This window comes from Ceratotherium simum, chromosome 25 (assembly GCF_057802395.1).
Source record: "Ceratotherium simum simum isolate JZ-2026a chromosome 25, ASM5780239v1, whole genome shotgun sequence".
Lineage (NCBI taxonomy): Eukaryota > Metazoa > Chordata > Mammalia > Perissodactyla > Rhinocerotidae > Ceratotherium > Ceratotherium simum.
The window spans coordinates 47057566-47073738 of record NC_141924.1 but is presented as its reverse complement, the minus strand read 5'-3'; the positions used below and the strand labels follow the sequence as shown (position 1 = coordinate 47073738).

The window sequence follows — 16173 nt, the reverse complement described above, 5'->3', positions numbered from 1 at the left end:
TGTACTGAGGGAGAAAGATTGTGTAAATAAGGAGGATGAAATAAATGCTAAACATTAGGAAACAGTATGTTTGTAGGATTTCATTTGGAGTGGAGAAGGAAGATTTGAGAGAGAACATGACAATGACCCTGTTAGAACAAACGTTCGGATTCTGGAGTCAGTGCATTCTTGAGCACAAGTGTTACTTTGTGATTACTTTTGCTCTGTAGTGAAGGATGGTTTTGTGTTTGATCTTGCATATTCAGGAATTGCCACAAGCAGTTTGTGAGATCCTGGGGCTTCAGGACAGTGAAGTTGCAACCCCAGATTCAGACACTGGTGAAGATGAAAACGTTGGCATAACAAGTCGTCCTGCATCTGCATTTCAGAGTGATTCCTTGCCTGTACTTGCTGCCAGTGGAGCCAGAGATGACAACCCGACACAAGTATCAGTGTCCCCAAATGTCAGCAGATTAACACCTGCATGATCGTTCTTGCTTAATTTTTGAAGAGACACTTTGTTGCAACTTTTTTTCAAGTACTTGAAAGGTGGAAATTTAAAATCTTGGTGTTGATCATGCTTTAAGGTTTATGGAAAGAAAGTGTACTGATGTTCTTGCATTAAAGCTTTACAAAGATTTAAACTAATTATTTTTGTAGTTCTTCTACCAAATAGCCTTTTTTCCCCCAATAACATTCCTTAGTATTTTTATAGCCAAGTACATATTATTTTCTTGCTGATGAACTGGAATTGGGTAAATGTTACAAGTGGATGAGATGGAAATTATGCACTTTGAAGAACATTCACTTTATTTACTCCAAGTTTAGTGGGTTTTGGATTTGATTAAAGTTTGAGGCTTTCTGTAGCATTCTAAGCTGAGAAGTAGATTGTTACCCAGTGACGAAATTCTTTTGTTTTTCTCTATTGTTTACAACAATACTCAGCTTAAATATTTATGCTATTGAATGTGATTTAAATTGGACATTTTCATCAATGCAATTTAATGTGTAGATAAAGAACTATTTCAACCATAATAAGTGGATTGGCAGTATATTTTTTACATTGAACTTTTCTTCACCTGTATATAAAGACTATGTAAGTACCTATTTATGAGTATAAGAAAGGGTAAGCATATTTTCTTTTACTGAATAAACTTGACTATTGATTTCTATAACCAGATTTGACAAAGTTAATACATAGCTTCAATATGAGATCTTTTTCAAAACTATTTTCTTAACCAAACATTTATTTCATGAGACCACATTCAGCCCTATACCTGGTGTAATTTTAAAATTAATTGCTTGTAACCTCACTTTACTGATAATGTTTATTATCTTTCCTAATAATGCATTAACTGATTAATCAGGTCTTTAAATTTTTATAAAATACTCTTTGCATAAAGCTTATGTCAAAAATTTCAGTGTACTATCATGAATCTCAAAATAATACTTTTTTGTATATGAACAAAGCTCTTGTTTTTACTATGCAGTGTTGCATGATTTTAAGTTACTTGGAATTAACATAACTGATTCTGTTTTCATTGTAATTTAACTCATGTACATATCATTAAAATAAATTTGAAGTCAAAGTAGTGTTTTCAGTTAAATTACACTTAGAAATATTCTGCTAGTTCTTCATAAGGAGAAAAAAATCCAAGATGGACCCAATACATCTCATATTTTTATGTGATTGAAACAATCATTTGAATGAGTTGTGAAAATGAGAAGAAACATGACCCCTTTTATAACTGAAAAAAAATTTTCATCAGGATGAAATTGGGCTGTGTAGCCTTGGAGGATATAATTATCTGACTCAGTAAAGCAACTGCCTACAATTGATGCTAATAATGTAAAATAAAAGTTACATAGTTCTAAATCAGTCTAGTAGATAGATTTTTTTTTCCCCTTAGAAAACTAGGGAACCGAATGAACATTTTTTCTCCTTGAGCATTACTGACAATCATGACAGTAGAACCAATCGATTTTAGTTTCTAATATCATATGTATGTTATCTTTCATCAGTTAATAAAAGTAAGCCTATTCAGGAAAAAAAAAGTAAACTGATCAAAAACTCGGAATCTCTAGCCTTTCATTTCCTGTTGTTCAGGAAATTGCTTAGAATATCTTGATGTCCTTCTTGTTCTTCCTGGACAGGGAGTTTTGGGGAGTTTTTTCGTACTACATAATGTGATATCTATTTCAGAGTTTTAAAAGTCTTAATACATTTAGTAAGTTGAACTTTTATCAAGTTTTATTAAAACTACTTGTTAAAACATTGAATTTCTGTCTAGCACATTTTTGATATGGGAATGATAATAATATAGTGCTAGATAAAATCTTTGAGTCCACAAAATCCAGTTAACAAATACTATGTAAACTTGAGCTATTGAGATTGCTAAAATAGATAGATCAGGTAAATGCATTAGTCTAACTTTTTAAAGATTTATTTCAGTTTTCACAAGATGCTCTCTGTCCATACCCTGATAACATGTAAAATATTATGTGCTATATTAGGTGATATTTAAAGTTGTTAAAATTCAAGTAATTTCTAATTTAATTGTAAAAAGTATTTTCAATTCTGATATGAGTCTATGGGAAACCTTTTTGCATGTAAGAACATCTCTATTTTGATTGTTTCAATGTGTCTAGGATTCTTCATCTCTTTATATGTTAGGAATTTTAGTCTCAGTGATGTCTAAAGCTTTGTTGAGTAAGGAAAACAGCCTTTTGGGGATAGAAAGTGAGTGATTCTTGCTGAACCTGACATTTCCAAGGGTTTTTATAGATGCCAACTAATTCTTATGGAAAATGCATATGATTATGCCATTATTAAAGATAGTTTGTGTAAAGTAATCCAAAATGTTTATTGAAGAACCTAGAATGTCATTTGACTTGTGTGCAACTATGTAACAAGGTAATGTCATTCTAGCGTGAATTGCTTTACTTGGGGTTTTCAGTAGATGTGTGAACTTCTTACTGTATTTGAAGTCTTGTGTGCATATATGCATATTTTGGGGAAGAGGTCACATGGTTTCTCGAAAGTTTCTCTGATTTTCCCCAGAAGTTGAGAACCATTGTTATAAATTATTTAACTTGAGAAGAATAACATAGTTTAGGACTCATGCTAATAAGTTTATGTGCTGAACCTCAATTAAAATATCTTCAAAGTGCTCATTTCCAAATCCTTGGTCTCTATTATCAATCAAAATACATGTCCAGGCTCTACTTCACACCTATGTAATCGGAATCTGCATTTTAACAGGCATTTAGGTGGTTCCCGGGCCTCCCTGAAGTTGGAGAACTGCAGTTATGTATCGTATTTCATAGGTTAACACCTCTACTTATGGTCAGGTAGACAAGTCCCTAAGTTTTTAAAAAGTAGTTCCTTGATTTTCTAAGGTGGATTTGCCCCAGTTTTGGTCACCATTTTGAGTAGAAAGGGATGACATTTATCTTAGCCTATTTTATGTAGATTTCCCCCTCCTTTCTTACATTTTGAAGATAAATGTTCAGTGTCACTTGTCAACACGAAACAGGATTAAATTTGAAATGAATCTGACAGATTTCCATCAGTATCTAATGTCATTACCTGATAGTAAACATCTGTACTTACTGGTACTTTTAGGGTGAATACAGTGCCATTTGAATGATGCAGTGTATTTAGTCTGTTCTCCCTTTAGGTCCTTATGATACAGTGATTTTAAGTTGTAGATTTTTGAGGATTGTTCCAATTACAAATATTTTTCTCACTGTTTTGTAAGTAGATTCCTGTTTTTCAGGCTGTCTTTCTTGACGTGGGGGAAGCGGTGTGTTGCCCTTTACTGCAAAGGTGGGGTGGGGTGGGGCTGTTGGACGGGACCTAGTTCTGTAGCTCTTTTTGGATATCGAAAGCACTCTTTCAGCCCATGGGAAATTACACTTTATGAACTCACTGTAAAGAAAAACCGATTACAATCAAAGTCTCTTTTTCTAAGAACTATCAAGATTCAGAAATATCATATTTGCCTAGTGTAGTTCAATCCCTAAAGTTAGAATTGGAATGGTAGAATAATAGGTCAGCTATTAAATATGCTTTTCCTTCTCAAATATCTCTATGACATATTCCTCCTCACATATCTCTCTGTGTGCAAAAGAAGAATGAAAAGAACGAATTCCAGTAAGCTTAGCTGTGATCAATGAGGAATGTGGTTTTGGTTCAGCTTTTTTAATTAAGAAGACTTATTAACCTCAGAGATGGGCTTTTGCAGTTAATAATAGATGTTCCCAACACTGCTCTAGTCTGATTGGAGGCACAAGACCCAATGGCTTAGTAGACTGCATTAAAAACACAACTAGGGCTGTCTTGATTGCTTTAGGTGTTGTATGGCCTGATGGTACAAGGGACTAGAATCTCTTCCGTGAGTGTCACAGGCTTGCTTTGCAAAGCAAATTGCTTTCTGGTGGAGAAGCCATCAAGGTACTTCTGAGTGCTCAGTGTTTACGATGCATGGCACTATCACTGTCACAGTGGCACAGTGTGCAGGATACACCCGAAGAAAATTTAGGCCACATGTTTTTTGTTAACTGAGTCGTGTTAAATGAGAAAAATGGACTATTTGCTGACTAGGAAGTCATTAGCAGTTGACAGCTTCTAACCCAAATAGATATGTAAAGACTAAATTGATATGTTTTCTAAGTGAAATTGTTCCAGTTCTTTGACTTTTTGTACTCTTAATAGAAGTAATGCTATTATAAACACATAGATGCTCTTATACTCTCCTCTCCCCCTTCCTCCCAAAACAAGGACAAAACTCAAGATATATTCTCTTGCATATGTCAGGATATAAAGAAGTTAGTCGAAAATTTGAATTTTGTTGAATTGCTCAATTTAAATTCAATTTCTGAATAACTTTGGGACAAATATTTATTCTCTTTTGGTTTACAGAGTTTTTAAGGATTCTATAAAAGGCTAATGGATTTCCCAAAGGAGGGGAAACCCAACCTTAAGGTTCACACTAGCTTCCTTCACATCCTGTTAACAGTGTTTTCCAAACTAGCCTTATAACTCTGTATGGTATGACTTGTCCCAGAGTTGTGTGGATTGGTGAGGATAGAGGGGGAAAGAATCCCTCTCATTGACATTTCATACCTAAGAAGAATGACAAGAGAAACCCTAGCTTCGTAAACTACAGCTTACAAGCTGGGTGGGTTAGCCTTGACAGAGGCACAGCTTTTCTTAGGGAAGGAATTCGAGGATTGAAAATGCATAAGCTGATGCCCAGCAGATTGAATTCAGACGGCAGAATCCTGGAGTCATCACTCAGCCTCAGCCGAATCCTTCCTAATCTGTTCCCTTGGTCCTAACAGGACTACAACTGAATCATTCCAGTCATGGGAATCCACATCACCTCCCTCTTTTTTAAGCACCTGTAGGAAGATCCTTTACCACAGAAATTCTCGGGTTTTTTTTTTTTTTGGTCACTGTCTAAATTTGATTTTGCAGTGTTTTTGAAATGTCTAGGTTGGTGAGTTTTCCATATCTCTCTTCAACTGTATAGTTCAGAAGTAGACATAAAGAGGTGAGTTTAGAAGAGTGGGAATTGATTCTGTGAGAAGGTGCAAACAGTTGTGAGCATTTTATTTCACAGCTTCACAGTGTGGAGTGAATCCATGAGAAGCCTGGCCTTCATCTAGGGGATCCCTCTTATTTTAATCTCTTTCCTAAGTTTGCTAGGTTTTTCTTAAGGACTCGCACATTGTCTGAGAGCATCACTATGGATTTTTTTAAATGTTATATGATCTTTGTTAAACTAGCTTTTAAAAACCATAGAAATTTTTCATGCCTTATTTTTCTTCTTATTTATCTGCTATCACGGACTTAAAGTTTCTTGGTTACAATTTAGAGTTTCTTACCTATGTAAACACAAATACTGAGTTGTGTTAATAGGGGGTATTTCTGGATAAATAACACAACTTGCTTGAGATGTTTGTTTCCTTAAGGAGTTCAAGATGGCTTGGCTGGGGTGTGGATGCTTTGATCACCTTATAAAGTGCTCTATGTTCTTGCCACAGCCATGGAGTTTAAGCTCTGGGAGTCAGATGTCAGAAAAATTCAGTCAGACTGAATTGTTCATACTACAAAATGTCCACTGTACTTATGAATGTGAAACAGAAGGGTTAAACTATTTGAGTAAAAGCACAGGTTTTAGAGTCAGTCATGGACGTGAGACCTGGCAAGGTTGTCTTTTAGTTTTGTGACCATAATGGTCACAAACCCTGAGCCCTCGGTTTCTCTCCTGTAGGTGGGGGTAATACCTACCCCAGTTGTGAGGAGTAAATGGAGTACATATAAAATGTTTAATATGGTGCCTGGCATGATTAAGCATTAATAAATGCTCTCATTATTATCTGATGGCCACTAAATAGATACTGGCACAGGCCGCCTCTTTTAATCTTACAGCTCTGTGGTTCATTTTTCCTCCCAAAATGTACTATCCTACAGGAACAGCCTTGGGGCACCATTTGTTTTGTTTCCTGTTGACTGAGGCCTTTTTTATTTTGAATCTGAACTGTGTATTCTGGTTTCACCTGAGCCACTGCCTCACTGACCCCAAAGTAAATCGCTGTCCCCTTTGTGCTTGCGGTGCTGTCCTCTTCAAATTGGGCTTAAATTTGCTTGCCTTTTATCAAGCTCTCTTTATGAAAGTTGTAAAAATATAATGAGAACACAAGTGTAAGCTGTCTCACATTTTGCTTATTAATGAAGTCTGATCATTCTTAAGTCAACCCTCTTGGTCAGTATAACAAATAATCAAAGAAATTTAAAACAAACACATGACATGTCTGCATTAAGCATTTTTAGCAATATGGTAAATTATAGTGTCTATTTGACAATCAACAAACGTTTTATCAGGGAACAAACTGATGCCTAAGGTTGTGGGTAGCTGTTTTTGGTTATTTTTCAACATTAGGTCAGTTCAGTCAGACTTTTATACCAAATCATCCTTAGTGACTTAATTTCTGATTATATTGTCTAGAAGTCTGGCTGGTTGACACAACCTCCTTGCAAAGTTTAAATCTTCCTTTATCTTTGTTTATACTTTTTTTCCCTCAAAATGATAGTTTCTGTAGTATTTAGGGGTACTCAACAGGAATAAGTACATTTCCATTGTGTCATAAACACATTGATCTGATGTAATATGAGTGGAAGTGGAGGCCACTTGGGTATGGTAGAGTTTGAAAATTTTCTTCATGTGAGCACAAGTGTATTTCTCATATAGACTCGCATGACTAATATCAATTTTATGAAGACTTTTCATTCCAAGTTAGAGTAGGATTTTATAAGGTCTCAGATGAACCTCTGACTTTTTTTTTTTTCCATACTGCTGCCTTATTATTTTAAAAATCCATTTGTAAATATTTAAAGTACCAGGATAATGGCTACTTTATTAACCATGTTCATGACGTTGATTTGTGAATACCTCGAAACGAAAATGGTGTTGTATAGGGGCCTGCTTGAGTTTCCTGAAAGTTAGTCATGGCAGGCTTATTTCATTTCCTTTTATTGATAAATTACTACTAAATCAAGGAAATACGTTAGACATGGTATAAATTTGTTTTGGTATGGTATTCATGTGCCTAAGTTGCAGGAATTAGAAGTGGATGATGGTAATAGTGAACAATTCCTGCCATGGAATTTACCCTGTAAGCTCTGGGAGTCAAATGTAGAATGGAATCTGACAGAACTGACTGCTAGGTTGGTTTTGTGCTGTCAAGTTCAGTCTTGTCTTTTGCTTTATTCAACATGAGTTTAAGCATAGAAAGTATACGTATCAAATTTGCTTTGACACAAACTTGATAGGCTGGAATGATGGCTTAACATCAAAATGACAACTTACTTAAGGGAAAGAGATCAGACTTTGTTGATTCACAGTCTCAAAATAATCATTACTGATTCTCTTTCAAATGTCTCCATACTTACACGTCCCATATCTGTCCTTTAATAACTTCACACCTGTTTTCTCCATTCACTTTGGGGAGTGGCCAGGAAAATTCTTTCTTCCTTTCAGTTTATTTATTTCCTTTTATCTTTTCCCCCAAACACATTTCTTTGCATCTCTGAATAACATTGAATTCTCAGTTGGCTTTTTATTTGGCCAGAGTGATGGGAGTGAGTGGTGGGGGAGGGAGGAGTAAGAAGTCCAGCGTCTCTCATCTTTTGCCTACAATATGGAAGCATGTGTGTGTGGTGGGGGAATTCACAGGAGTGGGAAGGTTGATCTGGTCCAGTTGTGAACTATGGATACTCCTTGGTTCCCTCGTTTATTTAGATCACCTTTTCCATACCTTTGTCCTGGGAGTCTATAGTCTCCCAGGATCCACTTCTATTTTCCAGGTGATTTAAGGACTGGCTTATGTTATTTCTCTCTTGTTTTCACAACTGTCATCAATGAGAACAATTACCTATGTTGAGGACTTACTGATGTCCTTAACGTAAAATATCCCTAATTTTGTAGACCCTGTCTCATCTCTCAGCCGTTTACCAGTATGTCTGTTTATGATTACATGGCCCTCTTCACCTGTAAGATCACAAGATCTTGCATTTGAAGGTGTCCTTATCTGACAATATCTCATTTTATACTTTCCCACTGCATTTCCCACTTTCTGACTTTTGGGGTCTTTAACTGCTTGGTCTAAACCAATTCTGTTGGCTCAGCTTATGACTGTTGGCTGCCTCCTTATCGTGGACTATAAGGACACTTGCCTCATCAAAGCCTAGATATCCACATCTCTTTAATTTCTGCCAAAGATTCCAAACCAATGCCCAAGTTTATATCACTCTGGCTTCAGAATCCCTGAGGGATAGGGAGATAACTGACACTTGAGTATCCAATATCTGTCAAACACTGTGATAAGCACATTATACACATCCAATTGGGATAACAGCCCTATAAGATATAGGTATTATTACCCTGTATTACAGAAGCAGAGCTGAGAAACATGAAGTAACATGTCCTCAAACACAGGTAAGGCAAAGCTAAGATTTAAACTCAAGTTTGCCTAAAACCAATGCCCTATTTCTATGCAGTATAATTTATTTTTTAAATTTTTTATTTTTGTAATCAATGTCACAGATGCACATGATTTCCACAAGATTTTTTGTTATGAGAAACTGTCTTTTTCCTTCTCCCCACCCTCCAATTCCTCCTCCCCAGTGGCAAGACTTTCAGCTCCCAGCTGATTCTGCTGGTGCTCACTTCCACGTCTCTCCATGCTGTGATGTGCTTGTATTGCTACTGCTTCAATTTTCAGTTTTGGGCATTATCCACTGACTTCCCGTCAGATGTAAATCCAGCTCTCTGTCCACTCCCCCAGCCCCACTATACACATCTACTCTTCTTTGTCTTTCCATCTTCCAATATAGTTGATATCATAATACTGGTTGTGTCACTGCAATTCTCAGCTGAGACATGTTCCCTTTTGGTCCTAACTTTCATTTTTCTTTGGGAGTTAATTCTTATCAAGGTCTTTTATTTACTGAATTTGTATATAATTGTCACTAATCCAACCCTACACTCTCTACCAAGTGTTTAAATTGGGGCTTTACTGTAGGGTAATCTGACTGCTCCATTTTGTTCAGAGCTCTCGGTGTATCTTTAGGTCTTTCCTTTTAGCCTGGTCAGATTCTCCAGGCTTTTCCTTTACCTGGCTGGAGGGTAAATGCCTGGCTTTCAGCCTCCTGGGATTTGGGAGTCTCAGTATCCAGTGCATACGTTCATTTAATCACTCTCTTTCAGGATGATGCCCCATTCTCACCTGTGTCTTGTGCTCTTCAGTCCAGAGGCCTTCTATCGTACCCTCTCCAGAGAAGAAGCTCCATTCATCTACCTGGGGCAGGAAGGGAAGTGGCTTAGCTATGTAGAACAGGGGAGGGAAATATGGAGTTTAACTGCTTTTTTTTTTTTTAATAACAGCTTTATTAGGATACAATTCATATGTCATAAAATTCATGTGTCAAAAAAAGAAGATTCTTAGAGTGTACGCTTTAGTGGTTTTTAGTATATTCACAGAGTTGTGCAGCTATTATCAATATGTAATTTTAGAATATTTTCATCACCATCAAAAGAAACTCTGTACTTAGTAGTCATTTCTACTTCCCTCCTCCCTCCAGCCCCTGGCAACCACTAATCTACTTTCTGTCTCTTCTCTTTCTCTCTCTCTCTTTTTTTTTGTCTCTTTTTGCCTCTTCTAGACATTTCATATAAATGGAATCATACAGTATGTGGTCTTTCGTGACTGGCTTCTTTCACTTAGCCTAATGTTTTCAAGGTTCATTCATTATTGTAAAACATATCAGTACTTAGTTTCTTTATATTGCTGTTTATGGACGTACTATGTTTTGTTTTTTCTTTTTATCAGTTGATATTTGAGTTGTTTCCAATTTTGGCTATTATGAATAATGCTGCTATGAACATTCATGTACAAGTTTTGTGTGGACACGTTTTCATTTTTCTTAGGTGTACACCTAAGAGCAGAATTGCTGAATCATATGGTAACTCTAGGTTTAACTTTTTGAGGAACTGCCAAACATTTTTCCAAAATGACTATACCATTTCACATATACCTAGGAGTAAAATTGCTGGGTTATATGGTAACTTTATGTTTAACATTTTGAAGAACTAGCAAACTTTTCCAAAGTCGCTGTACCATTTTTCAATCCCAGGAACAATATATGAGGATTCCAATTTTTCTACTTCCTCCAAACACTTGCCTTTTTTATTTTAGCCACCATAGGGGTTTATGAAGTGGTATCTTATTGTATTTTTTATTTGCATTTCTCTAATAACTAATGATATTGAACACCTTTTCATGTGCTTATTGGCCATGTATTCTTTGGAGAAATGTCTATTCAAACCCTTTGCCCTTTTAAAAATTGGTTTATTTGTTTTTTCATTATTAAGTTATAAGAGTTCCTTATATATTCTAGATACTGTCTCCTATGAGATACATGATTTACAAATATTTTCTCCCATACTGTGTGTTGTCTTTTCATTATATTGATGGTGTCCTTTGAACACAAAAGTTTTGGTTGCTTATGCTTTTGGAGTTGTATCTAAGAAACAATTGTCTAATCCAAGGTCATGAAAATATACATCTATGTTTTCTTCTAAGAGTTTTATAGTTTTAGCTCTTACATTTAGGTCTATGATCCATTTTGAGTTAACTTTTGTGTATGATATAAGGTAGAAGTCCAACTTTATTGCTTTTCATGTGGATATCCAAGTTGTCTCAGCATTTGTTAAAAAGATTATTCTTTCCCCATTGAATTATCTTGGCACTTTTGTCGAAAATCACTTGACCATCAATGTAAGGGTTTATTTCTGGACTCTAAATTGCATTCCATTTATCTATGTCTATCCTTTTGCAGTACCGCACTGTTTTGTTTACTGTAACTGTTGTTAAATTTTGAAATTAACTACTTCTTAAACCGACTTTGAACTACTCTTTTTCAGTGTTCTCCAATTACTCCCACTTCTAGAGGTATCTGAGCCTTTAGGGGATTCTACAGTGTTAACTAGGTTGCTTCTCAGTCTTCATTAATCACTTAAGGTTCAGCTCTCTCCTGTCTGCAAAGTCTTTGGTCACTTTTTCATCTCCTTTCTAAGCTTTCAATTTTTTTGTTGCTGTAGTTTCTCTAATTTATGCTTTTCTCTTGAGCCTTAGAAAGGAAAAGAAATCCTTTACTGTTGCCCTAGTAGGATATTTGGAGACAGCAAAAGTAGTTAAATCTACACTCTTAATTAGGAAGAGTCTTTAATATCTTATGTAAATGATCTAGACCTGTTGCCGACACTTCAGCACCCATAGAGCTGTGTTTCTGATCCCACCGCAGTCTGCTGGAAGTTGTGCTGGATGATGGGTGCTCCCACCGGCCGGGAAAGCATTCACACGTGTGTTCCGGGCTGCCATGCCGAGGCACATTCCCACTTGTGGGGCCACAGTGGTACTATGGCCGCTCACGCTGGCCAGGAAGGCGTTGGCATATGCATATATCCACTGCTGAGTTTTATTTCCTCTCTTTCACTAAAACTGCACTCTTTAATTAAGGTCACCAATGACAGTTTCATAGCCAAATCTAGTGGTCTTGCTCTAGTCATTATTCCCTTCCTTTTGTCTGTAGTATTTGAAACTGTTGTGACAAATCTTTTCTTATCTCTTTCCTAAGCTTTCATGTTTCAACTCTTTTTTTTTTTGGTGAGGAAGATCAGCCCTGAGCTAACATCCCATGCCAATCCTCCTCTTTTTTGCTGAGGAAGCCTGGCCCTGGGCTAATGTCCGTGCCCATCTTCCATGCCCATCTTCCTCTACTTTATATGGGACACCGCCACAGCATGGCTTGACAAGCAGTGCATTTGTGCGTGCCCGGGATCCGAACCTGCGAACCCCAGGCCACTGCAGCAGAGTTCACACACTTAACCACTGCACCACCGGGCTGGCCCCCATGTTTCACCTCTTTTAATGATCTTATTACCTCATGACTTCTCTTCTTCATTCTACCTTTAATTGTGAGTATCCTCCATGATTTAGTTCCTGGGTTCCCTTGGTTATTTATTTATTAAAAAATTTTTTATTTTAATTGTGGAAAAATATGCATAACATAAAATTTACCATCTTAACCACGAAGTGTATGACTCAGTAGTGTTAAGTACGTTTACATAGTTGTGTAACCAATCTCCAGAACTTTTTATCTTGTAAGACTGAAACTCTGTACCCCATTTTTTCCTCCCCCTAGCCCCTGGCAATGACCATTCTATTTTCTGTTTCTATGAGTTTGACTACTCTAGATACCCCATGTAAGTGGAATCATGCAGTATTTGTCTTTTTGTGACTGGCTTATTTCACTTAGCATAATGTCCTCAAGGTTCATCCATGTTGTAGCATGTGCCAGAATTTTTTTTCCTTTTTATGGCTGAATAATATTCTATTGTATGTATATACTATATTTTGTTTATTCATTCATCCATCATGGACACTTGGGTTTCTTCAACCTTTTGGCTATTGTGAATAATGCTGCTATGAACATGGGTGTACAAATATCTCTTTGAGAGCCTGCTTTCAATTCTTTTGGATATGTATAGCCAGAAGTAGGATTGCTAGATCATATGGTAATTCTGCTTTTAGTTTTTTGAGGAACAACCATATTGTTTTCCATAGTGGCTATACCATTTTACATGCCCCCTCAACAGTTCGCAAGGGTTCCAATCTTTGTTTCCCCTCTATAAATGCTAGAGTCACTGAATTACTCTCAAATTTTTATTCCCAGTTCTAATCTATTTCCCAAATTCCAGTTCCACATTTATAATTACATACTTTTTAAAGTCATTTGATAGTACTATGGTCAACTCAAATTCACTGTTCCTAAAACTCCTCTTTTTTTCCAAAACTTATTTCTTCATTGGAAATAGTGGAAATACCACTATTTCCAGCCATGGAGCCTTGATAGTTTAGTCTTTTTCTTATATTTGACTTCACTTTCCTTTTCAGAAGTCATACTCCGTGAGCCACCAACTACTTGCTGGTTCTTATTTTGACATACTGTTTTCTGTTCATAACTGCCACCACCCTAGTTCAAGCTTTTCTCAATTTTCTTCCCTCTAACTGGTTGTCCTACCTAGACTAAATCTTACTAAGGTGTGATTTTTATTAGGCTATAGTCCTAATACAAAAATAATAAATGCTTCCTCTTCAAATATAAATTTTTTATCCCAGCATTCAAATTTCCATATACTCAGTCCTTCATGCTACCTTTCAAGTTTTATATTTGTCTTCTAGAAACTTATTTTCCCTTGGCTTCCTTTTCCTACCTCTCTGAACTTTTTTTCTTTTCCTTTTTTTTTTTTTTTTTAAATTTTATTTTAAATTGCTTCTTAAATTTGGTGTTCCCCAGGGTTCTGTTCTTGGCTCTCTTCTCAAAGAACATATTCTCCATGAGTGAAACTATACTTACATAGATTCAGTTATTTGACAATACCTAAATCTCAATAGCCAGCCGAGGTCTCACTTCAAGTTTTAAACCCATATATCCAAATGCTTACTAGACATCTTTGCTTGACCATTCACATGCAATATGTAAAAAATCTAACTTCAAAATATTTCCTCTTGGTGATGCCAGCAACATGGCAGAGTGAGCTGTTCCCTTTATCTCTCTCCCTTTGAATTACAACTAAATGGACATTCATTGACCAATGGAGGATACCCACATAGCACAACAGGACACCTGAGAGACCCACAGAACCGTACATCTGAAGGTGGATGGACTGGCTACCCAGGGAGTGGTAGAGAAGGTGGATGGACTGGACTTGCTATTCAGGGAGTAGGTGAGCACTCCCCCATCCTTCCCCAGCAGCCCTCTGCATGTGCCTGAATACTTTCCTGGCTGGTGCAAGTGTCCACCCTGCCACTGTGGTCCCAACAAGTGGCCCAGGCTTGACCTCGAGAAGAAGCCCTGCCCACCAAGCACTGCATCCAGCATGACTGTAAGAACAGGCAGCAGCATATATACACTGTGTGAACACTTTCCCAGCCAGTATGAGTACCCATAGTACCATTGCGGCCCCACAAGTGGGAATATGCCTTGGTGCGGCGGCAGCCCTGAGCCCACCTGTGAATGCTTTCCCAGCCAGTGGGAGCACCAACTGTACCCACACAAGTTCCAGCAGATGGGGGCAGGATCAGAAACACAGCTCCTGCTTCTCCCCAGTGGTAGCAGGTGGAATCTGTGACCTGATACTACCACAAATGTGCCAGCAAAAGATTACTTCATCAAAAACCATAAGAAACTACAGCAACAATTCAGAGCAGAAGGAGAAAGACAAATCTCCAGACACCAACTCTGAAGTCACAGAAATTTACAATCTAAATGACAGAGAATTCAAAATAGCTGTCATAAAGAAACTCAACGAGTTACAAGCAAACTCAGAAAGACAGTTCAATGAGCTCAGGAATACACTTAATGAAAAGAAGGAATACTTCACCAAAAAGATTGAAACTATAAAAAAGAAAAACCAAGCAGAAATTCTGGATATAAAGAACACAATTAATGAGGTAAAAAATAATCCAGAATCCTTAAAAAATAGAACTGGCGTGACGGAGGATAGAATTAGTGAGGTAGAGGCTAGAAATATAGAAATGCTTCAGGTGGAGGAGGAGAGAGAACTAAGATTTTTAAAAAATGAAAGAATTCTTCAAGAAATCTCTGACTTAATTAGGAAAAGCAACATAAGGATTATAGGCATTCCAGAGGGAAAAGTGGAGGAGAAAGGAGTAGAGAGCTTGTTCAAAGAAGTAATAGCTGAGAACTTCCAAAACCTCGGGAAAGAATGGGACTTACAAGTACACGAAGCTGATAGAACTCCTAATTACATCAATGCAAAAAGACCTTCTCCAAAGCATAGAATAATAAAACTGCCAAAAGTTAATGACAAGGAAAAAATATTAAGGGCAGCAAGGCAGAAGAAAATAACCTTTCCCAGATAAACAAAAGCTGAGGGAGTTCATCACCGCTAGACCTCCCAAACAAGAAATGATTAAGGATGCCCTCAAACCTGAAACAAAAAGGCAAAGGTTTACAAATCTTTGAGCAAGGAGATAAATAGACAGACAAAATCAGAAAACTGCAGCTCACTTTCAGAGCAGGGTAGTAAATGTTAATTATAACTTAAAAGATAAAGGGAAGGAAAGCAGCAAATGTAAATGTCAACACTTCAACTTACAAACTCACAACACAAAACAGAAAAATTTGTGACAACAATGACTCAGAAGGGAAGAGGAAAGGGATGGAACCTGCTTAGGCTAATGGAGATAAGAGGCCATCAGAAATTGGACTATCTCAACTACGAGATCTGTTATACACACCTCATAGTAACCACTAAGCAAAAAATCAGAGCAGAGCCACAATTCATAAAAAAAGAGAAAACCTCCACAGAAAACCACCAAAGTGAAATGGCAGTCAGAAATAAGAGGAAGGGAAACAATGGAAATGTAGAACCACCAGAAAACAAGAGATGAAACGGCAGCATGAAGCCCTCATATACCAATAATCACTCTAAATGTAAGTGGATTGAACTCTCCAATCAAAAGACACAGAGTGACGGGATGGATTAGAAAACAGGACCCAAAAATATGCTGCCTCCAGGAAACACATCTCAGCTCTAA

General features: G+C 36.9%; 1 protein-coding gene across 1 annotated transcript in view; it reads left to right on the top strand.

Moving 5' to 3' along the window:
• Nucleotides 1-3149, top strand: part of TBC1D15 (TBC1 domain family member 15) — a 76005-nt gene extending 72856 nt beyond the window's left edge. The window contains exon 17 of the mRNA XM_004417868.3: nucleotides 246-3149. Coding sequence (XP_004417925.2) covers nucleotides 246-467 — 222 coding nt within the window. The 3' untranslated portion in view covers nucleotides 468-3149. The remainder of the gene's footprint in view (nucleotides 1-245) is intronic.
• The last annotated feature ends 13024 nt before the right edge of the window (nucleotides 3150-16173 follow it).